General features: G+C 40.7%; 1 protein-coding gene across 1 annotated transcript in view; it reads right to left on the reverse strand.

Annotated features, from left to right (window-relative positions):
- DDX10 (DEAD-box helicase 10) overlaps positions 1–15,384 on the reverse strand; it is a 192,249-nt gene extending 176,865 nt beyond the window's left edge. The window contains exons 1-7 of the mRNA XM_083810823.1: positions 15,034–15,384; positions 7,198–7,258; positions 6,862–6,992; positions 5,006–5,164; positions 4,451–4,571; positions 3,140–3,329; positions 847–973 (exon numbers count right to left, since the gene is read on the reverse strand). Of these exons, the coding sequence (XP_083666949.1) occupies positions 847–973; positions 3,140–3,329; positions 4,451–4,571; positions 5,006–5,164; positions 6,862–6,992; positions 7,198–7,258; positions 15,034–15,231 (987 nt within the window). The 5' untranslated portion in view covers positions 15,232–15,384. The remainder of the gene's footprint in view (positions 1–846; positions 974–3,139; positions 3,330–4,450; positions 4,572–5,005; positions 5,165–6,861; positions 6,993–7,197; positions 7,259–15,033) is intronic.
- Positions 15,385–20,948: the final 5,564 nt, after the last annotated feature.

Below are 20,948 nucleotides of genomic sequence, written 5' to 3' on the forward strand. Positions count from 1 at the left end.
TTCAACAGCTTCTTCTATACAATCTGTTTACTATCATACACAGTACCATGACATAGCTTATAGTATATATCTAATAATTTTTAAGAAGTTACAGAAACTATGTATATTGCAGTAACAGCTGCAGCTCAGAGGACTTGTGTCCAAATAAGCCCACAACCTCACTGTCCTCAGTAACCTCACTGTCCTCAGTAGCCAACTGCAGAACAAAAATGCTGTAACCTTGTGCATAAGTGAATGAACTGTAATATTTACCACATAATTGTATGTTGAATATACACAGTAAAATATTTGATACATGCAGAAGTTATAAGAATAAATACTTATGCCATCCAAACACAGAACTTAAACAGAATAGTACTAGGCCAGTAGATAACTGAAGGATTACTTCCTTTATAAACATAAGAAAAATCCTTCCCTGCACTATTTTACAGATATAATGTCTTATATAGCCATTTTTTAAAGCTTTTAAAGAAAGCAGGTACATCTATTAAACATTCTTTAACCCATTGAACTGCCTCACCCAGCAAAACTGCAATCGATAGCCCTTAGTGAGGCAACTTTTAGGGGAAGATTGGTTCTTTTTTTAAAAAAAAAACAGATGAGCACAGAAGTCACTAAATACCCTGAGGTCTCCATGACCTTCCTGCTCTGAGCTTGCTGACAGCCAGGCCCTGCCTGCATGACACACGTGTAAGTGTAGGCAATGTTTAGCTCCTCCACAATTTCCTGTTGCAAACTAGCCCAGAATGTCATCTCTGGTGCCTTCACACCAACATGAATGTCTTAGTTTTCGTACAGTTTTAACGTGCTACAAAGGGAGGAAAAAAAAAAAAGGGATAGACATACCTCTTTACAGCTTGCAAAAAACACAATGGTCTTCTTTTTCAAGTGACTTCTCAGGAAAGAGTATAACATGTTTACTTTTTGTTGAAGCTCACAAACAACATAGTTCTGATCCAGAGTTGCTGGGGTACTTATAATATAAAAAAGGAAAAGAAAAAGAAAAGAAAGAAAGAAAGAATTAGGTACCATAGTTCCCATGACTTAAAAATGACCAAAAAAAAAAAAAGGAAGGGAAAAGAGAAAATATGGGTATATAATATCTCCAGAGCTCCCTGTCGATTCTTTTTACTTGAGTGCCAAATGTCCATAAAAAGGGGGGAAAAAGAGTCAGTTGAGAAAGTTCTCCCACTTCGAGGTACAAGTCTTGCAGCTCCACTAGAAACATACTGTTGAAAGATGAATCAATTTCCTTACTAAACGTCAGGGGCGACTTTTGACATGACTTCATTTCATTTACCTTAGACTCTTTTACTAGCAGTAAGCCTAACTCTTTCCATGTCTAAGCAGCGACATTCAAATTGCCTTGACTTAAAATGCAATTTTTGTCTATCAGTGCTATTAAAGCATCATTTGTGCTTAAGGCAATGTCAAAGCACAGTCTAATCATGCACACAAAAAAAGCATTGATGTATTTTCACTGATTACACCCTGACATGCAAAGTGACTTTGTAAAGCTCTCAATTGTCATCTTAACTCACCTTGCCATTATTTGTAAAATTAAAAAACATAAAATAAAATTTAAAAACCATTATTTGGCATTATTGTCCTTGAAATACATCTAAATGCTCATCTCACAGTCCCTCTGCTTCACCCAAGACAGACCAAGGGTATTTAAAATCATTTTATTTTATTAGAGGTGCCACTTAGGAGGATGAAATTACAAGACACTGCTCCAGATTTTATTCTGCTATTCAGTTTGAATTATGCCACGGTACTTTTTGTCTTGTAAGTCTTTCAGAGGAAACTGTTTCCATAACACAACAGTATACTGTATACTAAGGATGTAAATTCTAAAACAAATGAAAATGTTCCTTTTTTTTTATTCAATTTATTACCTAACTCTACTTCCCCAAACTCAAAAGTACTTTAAAATAGGCTTCAAAAAAAAAAGATTTGTGAAACAGTCCTCAAACTGAAGCCCACATATTAAGCTCATACACCCTCTTCTGATGAAATATTCACTTTTTTTTTTTCTAGGAGTCATATTTAATTAGGACACCAATTTAAAAAAGAATAGTACTTTCAAAGACATTTACAGCAGAATCTAGCCAAATAGTTAAAACACTACCTCAGGATTCAACCTCATTCTGCTGTTTGTTTTGCAGATGATTTCTCATTTGTTCTTGGGTGAGCCATTTTTATCAGTGTGCTTCACCTTTCTCCACCTTCATCTTACATATGGAAATATTTACATACTCCATAAAACAGGAGAAAAAAGTCATGCGTGTTTATAAGCCATTTGGCACTGAGATATCTGACAGTCTCCAGAAATGTAAAATTTTAAATTTCATTCTTCACTTTTTTTTTCCTTTCAAAACCTACGTGCCAGAAACCAACATGCATGTTTTATCATTTAGTGACACATTCATCATGTCTGGGATGGGTCTCCCATTCTGATCCAAACTACACAGCAGGACAAATTTACTTTGTGTGCACAGGGCTGGAATCCTGAACGTGCACAATAAGCCCAGCATATCTGGAAGCCACAAGTCTTGCTGCAACACAGACGAATGCCAAATGCTTTCTTTTGCACACCCAATATCGCACACACAAACAAGACTGTCATTCTGCACAATCCCAGAAGAGTAGCATTTTCTTGGAATGCCAGATTCATCAACAACACATGGATGAACTGTATTTGTGGAATAAATCTGCTGGTCCTGCACAGTAAGTATGCGCACACAGAAGGAAAGGAAGCCAAAAAACAAAAAGTAGCAATTCAGAAGTGACTCCTGCCATGGCCAGGACACTGCTCCATACAGGCTGTAGCCCACTCTGGAGCTTATTCCCAAGGAAAAAAAACTTCCAGTCAGAGAAACTGCCTGAGGTACCACAAGCAAAGTACTGGTTCAGTCTCCTGTAATGAAACAATCAGAACTAGTACCATCTTCCCTAGAAATTCCTTGTTTTCAGGATAGCACAGAACAGGATCCGACAATGACAGAAGGAAAAAGCCACATGATTTCTGATTCAAGAAACTGACAGATAAGCAGTTAAGTATGATCACCATCTGTTTAACCACCCCCTGCTCCTCCTCCTCCTCCCCCATTTCCCCCCACAAAATATCCCAACATACCTGAATTTGGCTTTCTCATGAACCCAAACATATTCTGGATCTTTCAGACTCAGCCGCGCAAGATCCTTCACTGATTTTGTTTGTGTTGCAGAAAAAAGCAAGGTCTGGCGTTTCTTAGGCAGATTTTCTATGATTGCATTCATTGTATCAGCAAACCCCATATCTAGAATTCTGTCAGCTTCATCAAGAACTGAATTGAAAAAGATTTGAGAAAAACTAGTTTTAGCTTTACTCTGTTAAGACTTTAAATCCATGCCTACTTACACTGCAGAGATTAATTACCATATATGACAGCATTTGGTTTATATATACTTGTATTCCAAAAATGTTGTTAAGAACTGCAATAAAGTCGTAGCATTTCCTATATGGATTCTCTCAGACTCTTCTTTCAGATCCTGAAACAATATTTATACACTCTAGCCCTCCATTTCACGTGCTGAACCATTGGAAGATCTGCATTTCAAGTAATCTGTTCAGCAGTTTGCAGACAGAATTAAAATTACAAACTCCCTGTCCTATGGCAGAAACAAAAGCACGGAATATAAAACAGTGCTGTACTGCTCTTGACAGAGCAAAACAGACTCTCCAGTGCGTAAGCTCAATTTGCCATTCAAACATAGGGAATGAACAGAGTAGCACACAGACAAAACCTTAAGAAAAGGGCATGTATTTAATGCAATTCTTGTCTAACTGCCATGAATTGTACTCAGTATACAGAGCTTAATTTTGCACTTTATCAGTTTCATTAGCCTGTTAATTGCTTCTAAGTTCCTCAAGCTACGCTAAAAATTATGCACAGTTCTTAGAGGAAGGCAAACCCTTCCATTAAACTGAGATTTGTATTCAGGTTGTGAGGATAAAAAGAAGCAATGAAGGGAGAAGTAATCTGGCTTAAAATTCAAAAAGAAATGTCTTCTACAACGGGCATGAAATACATACACTGTAATGAATATTCCATACAATTAATTATCATATCAGGAAAAACAAGAGAGCTATAGGCAGAAAAGGCCAACTTTTAGCTAACACATACCTAAAGGATAATATGGCATACCACATGCGGGTTTTATTTCCTTACTTAACTTGCCTACTTGTCTTTATCATCTTAAAGAAGGCACACTCAGTAATTGTTTTGAGAGAAAGTAGACACAAGAAAGGGGTTTTGTTGTTTTCTATTTTAATTTGTACATATGCAAACTTAAACGCCCTTTCATCTACATACTAGGATAGTCAAACTTTTTAACAAAGGAAGTGCTCCACAGTTATGATCTACTAAAAATATTTCTAAGTACTTTCGAGTACTTAAAAACTTACTCAACATTTGCAGATCAGATGCGTAGAAATACGAAGTTTCATCCATGTGCTGTAGAAGCCGTCCTGGAGTACAAATCAGCATATTTATGTGGTGGATTCTCTCAGACTCTTCTTTCAGATCCTGAAATAGGTTAAACCAGCTGAGCTCTAGCTGTTCACACCAGAAGCTCAGTGCTAGAGATCTCAGCCCTCCTTAACCTATTGATATCTTTTTGAAAGAATCAAGCCTGTCCTCTTTCTACACATATACCACATCTTATCAACATGCTCACACTTGTGGCTTAAGCAAATATATATATCAGAGCAATCTAGTTTAACAGGACAGGAAGGGTTGGTAGGAAGTTCCATCCAGTCACATCACCTGGTAAGATGGTAAATATGCAAAAGCTTTAAAAGACACAGAGTACACAGACAGGCTAACGAGTGGGTTGCTGACGGGTTCCCATTAACTAGTATCTTCTCTGACTTTCTCTTTTCAGGGTTTCCTTCCTAAACTAGCACTTATTACAGCACTCATCCATGCTCCCATACGGCAGGCTCCAGCAGAGGACACACCTTTCCTCCAATGATTAGGCCAGCTGAGAAGTCGTGATTCTTTCCCACTTTACGCAGAACCTTAAAAGTTTGAAATGCCAGTTCCCGGGTAGGCGATATTATCAAAACTCCCAATCCATCCGCTGATGTCCACTGAAGGCGATATAGAAGTTCCAAAGCCTGAAAAAAGAGTCACCATATTCTCATTATATAAATCTTCAAAGGAAAATACATAAAAAGTGTCATAGAAAAGATGACGTAATACTAATTCAAATAATATCGAAACACGAGTACACATTTCATACGGTTTGATTACATATGAATTCTAGCTGATGTTACTGATACTTGTTGAAGCAAAGTTCCCCAGTACCGATCTACAACAAGCAGTAATGGGTAGTAAACCATAAACATTTTACTGGACAATTAATCTTCCTCTGTTTGATTCTGGAAATTAAGCCTTAGTAATTTATACAAAAATGGAAATCAGACGTACAAACAGACAAGAAATTTCCCCGGTTTTAAGGGAACCAGAAACAGATTGACCAACTAGAAAAAAGTCAATTAGCGCGGCTTTGATTTTAGACCCGCAGGAGTACCATACACACATGCTATATAGGAGCATTCCACCTAACGTTATCATAAATCTCAGTCCAGGATTACTCCTCCTCTCATGAATTTATACTGCAGAAATACAGCCTTAGCTAATATTAATACAAAGACCTCATGGGTATAAATAATTGAGACGTTTTTGGAAAAAAATTTATGAAGGTACTAAACAGCCCTTAATATTTCACTCTTCATCTGCCCAGCTCCTCCCTTATCACTTGTTTTCCCTAAAACTTTTTTAAAATAAGGTTTGTAAAAAAAAAACAAAAAAAAAAAACAAACACTTCTGCTCCTAGGTCAACTAATTCTGCAATCTCACTTCTGTTTTGTTTCTCAAATCCACAAGACTATCTTTTGAAGACACCTACCACCTACATTTTTTCCTATTCTTTACTAAAAATAATCAGCATAAAGCATAAGTCTTCTCAACTAGAGTGGGTATTCAAAACACATATGAGTGTTACCACAGTTACTGACAGAACAGGCTCCAAAGTAATTTATGTTTGCAAAAACACAAGTAATGTTTAAACCAAAAAAAAAAAAACAACCTCATAATCAAAACCACATTTCTTTTTCCCTTTATCCAATCATAACATGATGGGTTTTGTATCCATTTATATGTGCACTTTAAACAAACAAGATTCTCAATTATATTTTCAATCTAAAGCAATCTAATGTTGAGCATAATGTTTAGAGGAAAATAGTCAAACGTATTATTCACAACGGGAGTTTTCATCCTGTTTTCCTGCTTGAACCTGGAAGCGATTTCTAAGGTGTTCAAAATAGACAACCAAGAAAAGGAAGCCTATTACCTCTAGGCTTTGATTTGCTATAAAAGGTCCAAATGTTCACATTATTTCATTCTTTTAATTTTAAAATCACACATCTAACAAAGAAGAATGCTGAAATTTCTATGGTTTCTATTCCATAGATTTAGCTTGCAAATTTTAAAAGAATCAGACAACTAGATTTGCACAGGAAAAAAACACATTCCTGAGAGAAAAACAAAGCACTTCCTAAATCACAGAGGGCCTACTGATGTAAGGATCAAAATGAGATTTCTAAGCACCAGAATACTCCAAGGGACAATAATATACTTCTTCCAGAACTTCAAGCAGCTTACTTAAATGAGATTGTCTTGGCTTTCTAGGAACAACTAGACCACTTGAATTACACCCTTTCTCCAAGGATCTATTAACCTAAACTGCTTAACATCCCCTACTTCCCAGGTAACTTCCCAGGCTTAAGGGCAAACGATGTAGATTACTTACCGGGACAATAAAAGCCAAGGTTTTGCCTGATCCAGTCTTTGCAGCTCCAAGTACGTCTTTACCTTGTAAAGCCAAACCTATGGTTTGCCTCTGTATCTCAGTTACCATGCGGTACTGAGCTTCCTGCAGTCCTAGTATTCGGGGTGTGGAAAGGGAAAAAATATATATATATTTATTTTTCTTTGCCCAGAGCTGTATTTTTCCATTTAGAAAACACTGCACATAGCAACACTCACGTAAAACTTAGTTTAAGACAAAAGATTATTTATATGCAAATAAATAATACATTTATTTCTAATGTAATTACTTTCCAAATTAAACTTTATTTATACTCACCTTTTAGAGTTTTCTTTGACAACGGAAAATCTGAAAATCTTTCAATTTCATTTGCATTTATCTGAAACAAATTAAGTTTAATCAGTGCTAAAATCAAACGTAATAAAGAAATTAAATAACCTTTAAGTCGCTGTTAATTTTCCTAGGAAAAATCCAGAGGAGCAATTTGTTTTTGCAGGCTACAGCAAATGGAGTAATGACAGTCACATGCCATAAAAAGGAACTCCAGGAGCTCCCATATCTCTGCAAAAGAGAAGATGAAGTCTCTTCCAGCTGCTGTATGAGATCAGACATCCCAGGTAAATGTCTCCAGCCTGGTCTGTGCCTGGCCAACAGTACAGTACCACTCACAGCTGATGGCACCAAGACAGCACCCACCACTGCCCTCCTGTCCCCCCCATATAACTCTTATTCAGAAGTCATCTCTGTCTAAACTGCAAGCAAGACAAACCTAAAGCAAAAGGGATTCATATTTACTATTATGTTTCTCCCTTTAGCTCAACCAGCTTGTACACTTGCATCACAAAAAACCCTTAGTGATTTTAAGAACATTTTTTCACACTGTTCATAAAAATGTTTACACTATTATATTAATTTTATTTTAGTACGATCCTTATTTAAGTTCTTTAAAGCTCAACTTTCTAACTGTATATACAAATGACTAATTTAATTTAGGTGGAAAAAACACACAACTCTAGGCCAAACGGAGAAGTTTTCTTATTAAAAAAGGCTTAAATCTGTTGTGAATGATGCTATAATGATGGGTTTACAAAGTTTTTCATCTCTATACTGCTGCTGCGTATCCGGTGCTCCAAACATGGATTCAGAAACAGGAAGTCACGATAACCTTATGTGTGAAATGATTGGCCTGGTAGATGAGGGGAGAGCAGTGGATATTGCCTACCCAGACTTCAGGAAGACTTTCAATACTGTCTTCTCACAGAGAAGCTGCAATATGAGCTGGATGAACAGTCAGTGCAGCGGACTGAAAACTGGCTGAACGGCCAAGCGCAAAGCCTACTTGGAGGCCATTAACTAGTAGAGCACCTCAGGAGGCAATACCAGGTCCAGTCCTGTTTAAAATCTTCATTGATGATCTGGCCGAGGGGACAGAGCACACCCTCAGCAGGTTTGCAGATGAGACAAAGCTGGGAGGAATGCCTGGCACACCCGAGGGGCGTGCTGCCATCCGGAGGGACCTGGGCAGGCTGGAGAATTGGGCTGACAGGAATCCATGAAGGTCAACAAGGAGAGGCGCAACGTCCTGCTCTAGGTAACAGACACATCCCCACTCCACATTTTTCCATTTTGACTCTACAGCACTAGCATTAAGATTTTGGTAAAAATGGGGACTTTGTACAACCTCTTATGACGTGTTTTCAAGTCCACTGTAGGAATGTCAATGGCATTACAGGATGTTTAGGAGAAGGATCAAAGACAAAGAAAGGGAGGGATCAAGATGGACTGGGGAAGAACAAGTGTGAGGAAATAGAGGGAACTGGAGATAAACGGGGCTGGTCAGTATGCTCGTCTGACTGAGCCCTGCACCTGATTACCACAGCCTCTCCTAGGGTCTTACTACATATCGCTATGTAATAATTATTATTTACCAATAATTACTCTTACTTTCCTTCTAACCATTCCCTGTATGGGTACATGCTCTGTTCTGAGCCCACACCTGAGACCACCAGCAGACATCAAGCCAGAGCAGCCAGCAGCAGCAAGAGAGTCGAGTGCCACAGCTGGAGCAGGACCACAAACTTCAGAGGCCTGAGGGTCCAGGTGCCAGCACCAGGGAAAAACAGGGGCTAAGGCCAGCTCTTGGACAGACTGAGCAGCTGATGCCAGATACTGCCTATTTTCTATGTGTGCGCATATATTTCACAAATAAATGTTAATCCTGACCAGCAGGAGTGGAACATTACCTGCCCTCCATGTTGTTCAGGTGTGTGCAGGTACAGAGTGTATTCATGTGTCTCTTACAAGGGTGCTGGCAGAAGCACTGCCCTCTGTGTTCATCTGTGGCTGACCACGTGTGCACACACTCAGCCCCAGGAATATACTCACGCTCACTGCAGGCTGCACCTCAGGACCCAGCCCTGCAGCAGCCTTACACCTGCCTGACCGGGACAGGAGGAAACCCCTGGGTCCTGAAGCTCACCAGGTTCAGCAACCTCTAATACTTGGTGTACTTGATTTTCTTTGGCTGTCCTGCAGGGTACAAAACATACTAAAGAAGTAGCTCAGTGTCCTGACACCTACTAATTTACTTCTCTTACACATCCACCTCTCGAGCGCATTGTGAGGTGTTAACTTTATACACACACACACCAAGAGTATGCGTTTGATTCCACAAGTTGGCTGAACAATTTACAAAAACGTTGAGATGTCAAGTAGAGATCTTAAGAAAAATGTAGTACTTTCAAGTCTTCTCTAGTCAATACCGTATCATCAAAAGATGCCAACAGCTTCTCCTAGCAAAGTTAACAATCAATAGCAGTAAGACAGCACAGAAGTCAGAGAGAGAAGAGAAAAGAACAACCGAAAGTACAAAATAAAGAGGCTACTGTATCTATAAAGCCTGAGCAGACTAACAGAAAGGTAGATGACAGCTCTGAATGCATACTGACTAGCAGCCACAGAGTGAGATTTCCAGATGGCAACCTCGGAGCTCCCTCAGCTCGTGCATTCCTAATGGGCACCGGTACCTCTAACGGGCTGCGGAGCAGAAACCTCCCAACAAAGGAGCCAACCAACATGGTCCTCAGACATTTAAGACAACTTGTGATAGCACTTCTCGAGAAAGCCTCAAATGAAGAGTTTCTGAGCTGTCAAATCAGGCTTGAAATACCAAACTTTCTGCCAGCCCTGCCTATTACAGAAAACTGTGAACTGTACTTTCTCTGAGGATCTATGCCTGTTTAAAGCATCCCGATCACAACACTGCTCTCTTCAGCTGAGAACTCTTCAGTAGCAACAAGGAAGTAATTTAATGTACGAACTTAGTCTTGAGATAAAAGGGAGTAACACCTTTATTAAAACCCCTTTTTGACATGTTCCAAGACAAAGCTCTTGCAAGACAGATTTCAAACTTTCACTGCGTCCTAGCAGAGCAATTAAACCTTTACCAAACATTACTCAGAAATCTTCAAGGTGAATTATTTAACTTGTGCTCCGAGAAGCACAGACTTTAAGCTAGTACATTTCTGGGACAGGGAAAGAACTCCTGTCTGAAATCACTATTTTAAAAAGTCTGACTGTCACAAATTGGATTTCGAATCAATATTTCCCAAATTCAGTTGATAATTGTGCAGATATTGCATGGCATGCAGTATTGCATATTGTGCTAATTCCCAGTCTTGTTACTTTGCATGCTAAAGGATAACAACTCCCTGACGTACAGAGGTTCACTTTAATTTCAACCAAGAGACTGTTCACATTGGAAAGCAGTACGCCTAAAGGAGGAAAGACTGTTTTACTAACATTATTTTACTATTTCACTAAGAAGAATTAAAGCAGTCCACTACGTGCAAATAAAGGGATAAATTTAATAGGTTTTGACACAGAACAGACTACCACAACAACGTGAAACTGTTTAAATAATTAGAACTGCTTGAAGTATTTCAGTGGACAACTTATTACTGTGTCATGTAGAGTTAAAAAGAACAGGTGTATTAATCACAGCAGAGACTAATACTATTTTGCTTTTCTACCTTAAACTTCGAAAAGTCAATTTAAAAGTCATAGCATGCATAAGTCAAGCTCTTTCAAGACTTCCAAGAAGGAGAAAAAGTGAGAAAAATACTAAACGAGCGAGCACAAGAATGTAAGGAAAGGCCACATCACCAAAGCTTCCCATGTTACTTCTCTGCCCTACAAAGAATCATCAGTTGAAGTACCCTAAAACTCCAAAGATACTGGCTTATTTTCAAATAAAGTCAGGATGGCAGGAGTAAAAGGGATCGATGCCAAAGAGGTATATCTGCTGATAGAGCTTCATTTCCATAACTGCATGCGCTGGTAGAAAACAACACCAGCTTCAGCTACTTCATTTATTTCCCTATCAGAAGTTATTACCTCCTTTAATCTGCTGGAAATCTGTCCACATGAGCTCCCTCTAATCTGTCCCAGGTGAGAAGCTCCAGCTCATTTCAAATACCTCGGATGGTAGCCTGATCTAACCTGACTAATGTGACATAAAGCAGACTAGAAAGAGTTCACCCAAGCATCTTCCCAGCACCTTGACTAGGCTGTTAAGGCTTTTCATTGGCACAACTGAACGGAGAAGATAACATTCATCAACAGCTTTATACAGTTAGGCAACAAGTTCACTGGTTCAACCAACAACAGATCGCCTACAAACACATAATACAGATAATGGTCCCAAGATTTGAAATTTTCACATTTTCTGTCTATGCTGCCAGACGTTTTCCATCAGGTGACAACAGATGACAGAAAAAAAAAATCCAGTAACAAAGTATCTTGGTTATCTCTTTAGTTTTGTTTAATTTTGTCTTGTAATATCCATCAAAGTGGTTCTCAAACCAAGAGCTACAGACAACATACTCTAGGGCAAGGTGAATATTCTTGTGTCCAGCAGCACTGCTGCCCCTATTCCATGCCCCATCCAAGAGCATCTTAAAGCATGGTAAGACCTAACCACCCATAGCTGATGTGCGAGGAACCTCAGCCAGTGCTCTCTGAAGAAAGAGGGGCTTCCTGAAGAGCCTTCTAATTCTGCAGTCCCTACCCTGGGATCTGTCTCCTGCAGAACTCACTGGAGACCCCTGAAGATCCAAGCACATTGCCCTTCTTCAATCCCCACTCTTGCTGTAACCAGATTCAGGGAAATAAGGAAGAGATGAAGAAGACCAATTGAAAAACCTTGTCAGGGACCAGAAAAGGAGACATGAAGGTCTGAAGATAGGAAGCAAAGCAGTCACCCACCATATGTTCACCAAGAGGAGACTCCTGGAGCTAGAGAACAGCATAGACCCAGAGGAGTTGAGGACAGCAACCTCTACAAACACACCCCAAGACAACCTCCCACCACCCACTCCTTGCCTCTGCTCCTCCCAGCTCCAGAGGGTGACAGAGAATGACTACCCATGTCCCAGAAGTAGATGCACAGGCAGATACGCACACCGGTCACAGAGCCTGGCATCCATATGTGCTCACATAACCATGTGTACGGCAAATTAACTCAAATATTTGTGGAATTAATTGACAGACGTGTCTACAAGGCCATTATAAAGAAATCTATGTAAAATGACTAGAAATTAAACACAAGTACCAAATGTATAAAATGTGTTTCAGGGGGAAGTGACAGCATTTAAATATTATACAAAAATATTTAAGTTTAGGAGTAGCTGAACAGCCTACTGTAAAAAAAAAATAAAATAAAATAAAAAATAATAAAATTTATGTGAGTGAGAAAGGAACACTGACCTCACTATGGAATTGAGGGGTGGAAACTGTTAGAAGAACACAGTTTCATTGACTGACTGTTTGTGTGTGTTCCTTTCAAACCTTTCTTCTGCCTACGTATGTCTGTGAGCAGCACAGCCATACCCTGCTACCTGCCATGGACGCATTCCTGTAAAGTACAGTGGTATGACATAGCAAAGCATTTTTTCCCCCCTAAGAAGTAATGTAATAGACAGGGACACAAGGGGATTTAACACATGCATACAACTTAAATGTAGCAAACTGTATGTGGGGAACAGACATTGTATGTACGTAGAGAAACAAAGAGGCAAAGGCAGCATCAAGAAAAAGAGATGTCAGCTTCCCAGAGCAGATCAGTTATCGAAAGACTTCAGCCACTTCATCTCTGAGGCTCAAGAGAAATCTTTTAATTCAAGCATTGCTTGCTACCTCCTTCTAAACAATTACATTTTTTCATTACCATCTTTCTCAAATAATTAAGCTTAACTACAAGCAAATGACAGATGAATGGAGGTCACACTTTGCCATTCCGTCTCAATGATGAAGAGGCTGTAATCCACTCCAAAAGGCAGCATCTCCTCCAATTGAGGATTCTGGTCATCCTGTTCTTGCCTCTTAAGACTCCCACACTGTATGCATATAATTTCAGCACACAAGAGCACCGTACTACTTAGGCTTCTGCATATATCAATCTATTACATTAGAGAAAAAAAGAGGAAAGGGGGAAAAACTATCAACTGAACTAAGCTACTTTATGAGACTGATGGCAGTTGGCTGCTTGGAGTATTACATGACCAGTGATGCACCTCCAAAACAAGAGGTTGAGAAGAAAGAATAGCTAAATATTGCCATAGTACCCTAAAAGTAATGCAGAAGCCTAATTTGTGTATGACATTACCAAGTAAAAGCAAACTATTGTCTTATGTAGAAACAATTAGGGCCTGAAGATACGCAAAGTTAACTTCACACTACACATATCAACTCCTGTTTGAATATACAGAAATTAAAAAAGCAATCATAGAAATACCGCAGCTAAGTATATAAACAGCAAGGCCACCACTCAGGGGCCTGGGCAGAGTCTGCAAACTGTACCTGGCCTGTGTTGAGCTGCTTGAACCCAGTTTCCCCCTTGAACACACACACACCTTCCGGAGACCATGCAGAGCCAGCTGCCTAAGCCGAGGTGCCGCGGTACCATGACTGAATGCAGGAGGTTTTTCGTTCCTCAGCGAAGAGCACATACCTGACAGTGGTCATCCCCCTCAGAAATAATACAAGCTTCTAGCAGTGCAAGTACTATTCAGCACCTAAATCTTCTACAGTCAGTACAAAAATATTGCTGAAACAAGTCAAGACTCAAAATTTATCCACAAGATGTATTGATCATTTATATAGGTACCATCTTTACTTTTTACCATGAAAACAACACAGGGCACAAGCAATAAGCTCATTTTTTCCCTAAGAAATAATCTGTGATTCAGAACAGCAGTTTGACCATTTTTGAAATATACCGTTTGCTTTCAAAACAGTAAAACCAATGACAATGTGAAACTGGATCTTAACTAAGGAGCCACCTCAACCTCTGCATGGTGACAAACATGTTCCTACCATACCTACCCTCATTATCTTCTGCTCAGTCAAATAATATCCACCAAAATGTCTCTACTAACAGCAATGCTGAGTGCTGCATAGCCAAGTACAATTGCCACATTCCTCGCCGATGGCAGCTGCAAATTCAGCAAATGTTGGCAGGACGTGTGCTTGGCATGTATTGCTGCCCTGAGTCGTTATCCATAATTACAGTATTTTCCGCTACATGGCTTAAAAGATGGCCATCTCCCAGAGGAGCATAAGGGAATCAGGGTGACAATACCAACACCACCAGCCTTGGCACAAATATTCAGTTATATGTTTCCTGACCTGATGATAACTAACGTGAAAAAGTGATGTTTGCCTGTGCAGCACCTTCTATGGAGACAGATGTGTCCCATCTCCAAGAGCCATGCATCCATGCTGCCTGGTCAGAAGGGCCACGTGCCACTCTTCACAACCATCCCCACCATCTGCTTCGGTCTCCTCCTCCTCCTCACTGTGCCCTGGACCACTCACTACCCGTGACCACCCCACAGCACTGCATTAACACCCTCTCTTCCTCCATCTGGAGGGACGAATGGAGGCACCTCATGGAGGTGAGGAGTCCTTCTGCCTGCACAAAGCACTGTCACACGCTGCCCTAACACCAACAGCCACACAAAGCTCCCTCTCCCTGGCCACGGGGGTGCTCCCTCCCCCTACACATCCTCCTCCTCCTCGCAGGAGCCCCCTCTCCCCTCGCATCCCTTCCCTCCGTCGGGACAAAGCCCCCCGGCCCTGCAGCCCGTGCCGTACCTGCGGGTATTGCTGCACCAGGCGGCTGATGCCCTCCCTCTCCACCTGCCACTCGGGCCTCTCCCTCTCCTTGCGCTGCTGCCGCAGCCGCTTCGTGCGCCGGGTGTACTTCTTCTTCCACCGCTCGAAGCTGCGCACCGGGTCCAGCACCGCCGGCCCCCCACCGCCATCCCCACCACCACCAGCAGCCCGTCCCATGCTCCCCACCGTCCCGCGTGGGCCGCGCACAGCTGCCGGCTCGGAGACCGTCGCCGTCGGAGCGCGTCAGCGGCCGCGCCGCCGGGGGTGTGCCCGGCCAGGCCCCGCCTAACGCGGCCAGGCTGGGCCGCCAGGGGCGCGGTGCGGTGCGCCTGGACTTTCCCCGTCGCTCCGGGCCAGACCAGGGCCCGGTCGCGCAGGGCTCGCAGGCGTGGAGTTAGGCCAAGGCACCGTCCCAGCTGTGCGGTCGGTGTGAGAAGCTTGTGGTACTGCAGCTGCTGCTGCGGAAGGCTTGCAAAGGGTTAAATAAAAAGCGCCCTTCGTGGAGTACAGCCGGAAAAGCGCACTTCATGCATTGTAACCAGTGAAATGCACCTCGTGTAATTTAAGCAAACTGCTGCTTGGTGTGGCATGCAGAATAAATGCACTGTAATGGAGACTATTAAACAGAAAAAAATGTTTTTGTTTTTAATTTAATAGGAAAGCAGTATGTGCTAAGTACTGTCATAAACGTGCTCTGCAGTACCGTGCTATGGAGGGAACAACAGGAAGAATTCTGTGATAAAGCCTGTTATTGGTTTACTCACTGCAGAGAAAAATCTGTCAAATTCAGAAAAATCAAAAAGCAATTGGTCAAGGGGCTGGCGTATGGTAGGCCTTGTGTTTAAGACGGTGGATTTAAGCTCCTCTTTTGGCCCTTCACAATATCGTTGCAGTTACTCTCACTGACCATAGCTAAAAGGCTTGAAACATGCACATGGCTGGCAGAGTATCACTGGGAAAACTACAAAAAATGCAAATGAGTTTTACACTGTGCAGTGGAGGGGGGCTCTTTACAACACAGAGACCAGTAAAATTAACTAGATTTAATCAACCTGCAAATGTACATTATCTTTATGAGCGCAGATTCTTAACATCTTCCTAGAGGGAAGGTCTGCATCATATCTGGTTGTTCTGCAGTCACAACCAATGTGCTGAGTCAAGTTTTAGCACCACATCAGCACACAGGATTAAAAACAAAAACAGGCTACAGAGTCATCAGGCCACATCAGGAAGAGAAAATTACAACGCACTGTCATAAGAAGGAAGTAAACACTTCAATTAGGGGAACAGTGAAAGACTCCCAAAATAATTAGGTCTCTGATGAGGGTTTGGAATTCCAGAAAGCCGAGGGAAAAGGGAGTGTCTGTTAATTAACTCCACTTTTGCCATAAATATGTTGAGTGTATCACTAAGGGTGTTCTCCCTCCTCCCCAAGACCATGGAAACCTGTGATTATAAAAATGTTTGTTTTCCCTTTAAAATACATTACATTTCCAATTTCAGGAACAGATGGAAAAATCTCCATTAAAAATGCCGTGATTGGATCTCTCCTCCCAGATACAGCTTTGGATGCAATGGTTTTCTCTAGGGGTTTATTTGCTGTTAAGATTAATAAGGAATGATACTGAAGTTTTTATTCTTAAAACAAATATGTTTGCACTTGGTGAAACAAATGTTCGTAGGAGGTGCTGTTCCACCCCTAAGGATATTCTGCTGGGGCCTGGCACATCGTTCCCATGATTACAGCTCTGGACCTTGACGTATAAAGCAAGGTCCCAGTCAAACATAGTCAGACTGTTGCAGAACTTAAGTGTCACTCTAAATTTTTCTATTTGTCTGCCTATAATAGCAAAGCAAACAAACGAAAACCCTCCTGTATAAATTTTTCTACTGTTGCAGCAGTAAAATTTAACGTATTTATAAGTAAATGTACACGTAAGTGTTGTGTTTGAACATGCTATCTTTGCTCACCATGGTCTATGTTTTGCCTACAGGCTCATTTCTCTAATAGCAGAATAGCAGGAGTGGTCTGATTCACTACAGACATAAATCCTCAGTGAAAAAAAGTTATACAGAAAATTGTATCTAGCAATTGTATTTCTGAAACAAGGCTGTATGCTGCTTTATGAAGAACACTTCTAACTATGCCTGAATGCTCCCAGTGCTTTTTAATATTTTATTTGTTCTTTAGCCAAGAGTCCAGATGTCAGAAAAGGAAGAACAGGAAGCCAAAAGCCGCCTGTTCCATAACCCACAAGAGAAGGTAAAATTCTGGAGAGCCTCACCAGCCCTTGTGTGGGAGTTCTGGGGTCCAAAAAGGCCCATGAGTTACCTTTCTGTTTAGTCTGATTTCTCTGCTCTCCTCCCGAACCAAAGGGCTTGCCCCTCAGAGAATGGTTTGTAGAAGTTTGCCTTCTATGCAGGAAAAAAATGTTACCCTATGAAATTTGATGTATTTATAAGGTACAAGACTTCTGCAGTTGTTTTGTATAATATTATCCCTGAAACTGTGGCAAAATCAGAGATCTTTCTGAGTAAGAGAGGGGGAAAGAGACAGAGAAAAAGCAAAGAAAAAATTACCTGTAAAAGCAGACAAATAAGTGACTCAAGCATTGTTGTTTATGTGCAATTTGGGGGAGTGAAGGAAGGGAGTATGGATATAGCAATAAATGTAGGAAGGCTCCATGCAAGATCATATTGTAAAAGGCATTTTTTTATTAAAAAAATGATAAACACTGGTTACACTAACATCTGCACACACATTTCACTGTCTCTTTCATACTACCTCTTTTATATTCATTCTTTTATGCTCTAAAGCAGAAATACATATGTGTCTAGCCAAGGTTATCTGTGGTGATAAGGGCCACTGTGTCTCAAGGTCAGAGCCCTGAGGGCACTCATAGGCTTTAATGGCCCTGGTCAGCTTCACCTGGGGCCTCCCCACACACCCAGCCCTCAGGTCCAGGAGCCCTGTTTTGGCTCCACCCTGGGGCTTCAATCCCTGCCTGAGTTATGTCATAGGAGCACTGGTCTCCAGCTCAGCCACGGCCGTGCCCGTTCTTAGCCACAGAGTCCATTGATGGGGACTTTGAGACCAACTTCCTGGCTTGACCTTGGACCTACTTGGGCACTATGGACCTGCATGGTCATCAAAGGGCTGTGTCTGACCCTGGTTTTTGCCACCAGACCATAATCATGGCCCTAACCCAGCAATTGATTTCCCAGCTTGACTTTGGACCTGCCCCATCACCACAGACTTGTCTGCTGAGATGGATTCTTGGTTGACCTTGGATGCCACCCATGGGCTTGTCATGCTCCTTCAATTGAGGACAGTGGAATAAACACCGGTTCTTGCCTTGCTGGCCACATTATCATGCTTTGCTCCCAGCTCTAAGGGAGCAGTCACCTTCACTGTGCCCTGACAGTCAAGCCCTCATCACTTCTTCCAGGTCTATCTTGAATGGTGACAATGGTGCATGACCTTTGGCATCCTTATATGCTCTCTACACAAAACCTCAGGGGCAAATTGAGTTGTATCATACTACTGTTGCTCCAGATCTGTATTGCGGGGCCTTCTCCATGGCATGGCCTTTGTACAGATGGCCTTACACCCAAGTTCTGTCAATTCCATTATTCTCACCTATATTCTTTCTTGCAGTGCATGGTTGTTTGTAGTCTCTTGGCTTGCTGTGCATGCATCACTCCCTGTACTACTGCTGTGCCGTTTCTTCTGGTGCCTCATGCTACTACATAGCACTTTCATTCACGTTCCATGTATCCCAGTTTAACATTCCCTTTGCAAATCTCATCAGGAATTTAATATAACTAGGGCTTGATTTCATTTTAAAAAAAATGTAAAATTGTGTATGTTTAAGTTAAAGCTTGGGATTTCCATTAAATCTTTTATTGTTTTGTACTAACCTGTTTTCTTTCAAATTTTCCAAATAATCTTTATGACTTATCTGAAGAAGTAATTAGGAAAGCAGAGGAATTGCTCCCAGAAGCACATTATGTCCACAAAATACTACTAAAGACTTTCTCAATGAAACAGCGAAGTACTAGGACAATTTCCTTATATGAGATACTATGGACACTCTACTCCTTTTCTTCTGAAGCTTACTTGCTGTGCTTCAGGAGGTTTGAAATAAAGCATGTAAGAGTTTGCATCTGAAGATTGTGCTCCAGTGTCTTTGAATGAGATGGAAGCCTGACAACTCCCATAATGAAAAGATGTACCTGCAGTGTAATATTTTCAGTACTAAGTTGTAACTTCAGAATGTTTTGGAAAAAAAAAAAAAGAAAATGGTAGACAGATTTATGAATGTTGGTTTTAATAAAGTAATGTTCCTATAAGAATTTATTACAAAAATTTTTCTGGCTAAAGACTGTACATTGTGAGATAGAAAAGTGGTACTCCTACTTGAAAAAAAGAAAAAGAAAAATCACTTTAAACAGGCATTAGTAGGTACGGTCACCAGAACTGTTCAGAGAAGAGGTGGGTGTCAGGGCCCTGAGGGCATTATCAGATCTTGATGTCTTGATGTCTGGCCAGTCTCCCCTGGGGCCTCCCTTACCCCACCCATAGGCTAGGACCACACTTCAGCTCAGCCTCTGGCAAAAGTATTACTCTGAGCACTGCAAACTGAAAAAAATCAATGTTGTCAGTGTGAAACAGAGACTACAGCACTCTTATGCAGACCCAGGTTAAACAACTCCAGGAAGGAGGCACAGTAAGTGTCTGTAATGGAGAACAACAACAGCAAAAAAGACAGAGAATAGGAACAAAAAAAAAAAATAAAGGAAATCCACAGAATTGACTTTTCCTATATGGGGTATCCCTCTAATAAAAGGTCTGTCACCTGGATTTTTAAAAACACAGCTTTTAAACTGGATTTTCAAAAACACATTAGAAACATTTAAAAGTAATTCCTGGTCTGAGGAAATGGGTAAATTGTGACTGGGTAAATGGTAAATGGTGTCAGTTATGGCCAAGGTTATTGTGTGGTGTAATTGAGTGTCTGTCCTTTCCTCTTAGTAATGAGCTACTGTTTCCCAACAACAAAATAAATACAATCTTGCATATGATATTATGGCCTCTTCTGTGGAAGTGATAAAATGAAAAATCTTTTACCAACTGTATACAATGGCAGGAATTTGGTTTTATGTGGACACACCAAAACATATTCTGGTCTGCGAAAAAAAAAAAAAAAGTAGTTATGTCATTATTCTAAACATCATCGCATGATCCAGCTTAAAAAACACAGAACAAACTACTGACTGCATCTTGGGCAACACAGATGTACATAACAATACAGAGTTAATTTTAGAAGATTTCTCACAGGTACCTGAATTAAAATGTTTCTACCACAGAAAATTTTAGAATTCTTTTCCTATCCTATTGGTAAATAGTTTTGTATTTTGAAAAAAAGCAAACAGCTATCATATATAAAATAATATTCAAAAATAGCTGCTTCTTGTTTGAGCCTGAGCTTACCAGAGGGCAAATGATGTCTTCATGGGAAGAATATGGCTGTCTTCAGTGAGTCCTTCACTCATTCTCCTTGGCTATGGACAATTTATGAGCCACTACTGCAGAAATGGCCTTAGGTTCTTTAAAATGTCCTTCGACAGGTTGCCAAATTGGGATTCTTTTAGGAGATACTGGTTATACACCTCTTAAAACCTGGGTGAAATAAACTGGGAAAAGGGGAGGAGGAGAGGGAACTTATGTGTTGTTGTTCTCTTGATTACCAGGATTTTGACTAAACACCAACCGATTACATTGATCAGAGTGACAGCAACCCATTTACTAATTGTTTAAACGAAAGCTACCCTCCAAAGGACAGATTTAAGGTAACACAACAACATAAAACTTTGTGCCACAATGTTTCAAA

Source organism: Anser anser, assembly GCF_964211835.1.
Source record: "Anser anser genome assembly, chromosome: 1".
NCBI lineage: Eukaryota > Metazoa > Chordata > Aves > Anseriformes > Anatidae > Anser > Anser anser.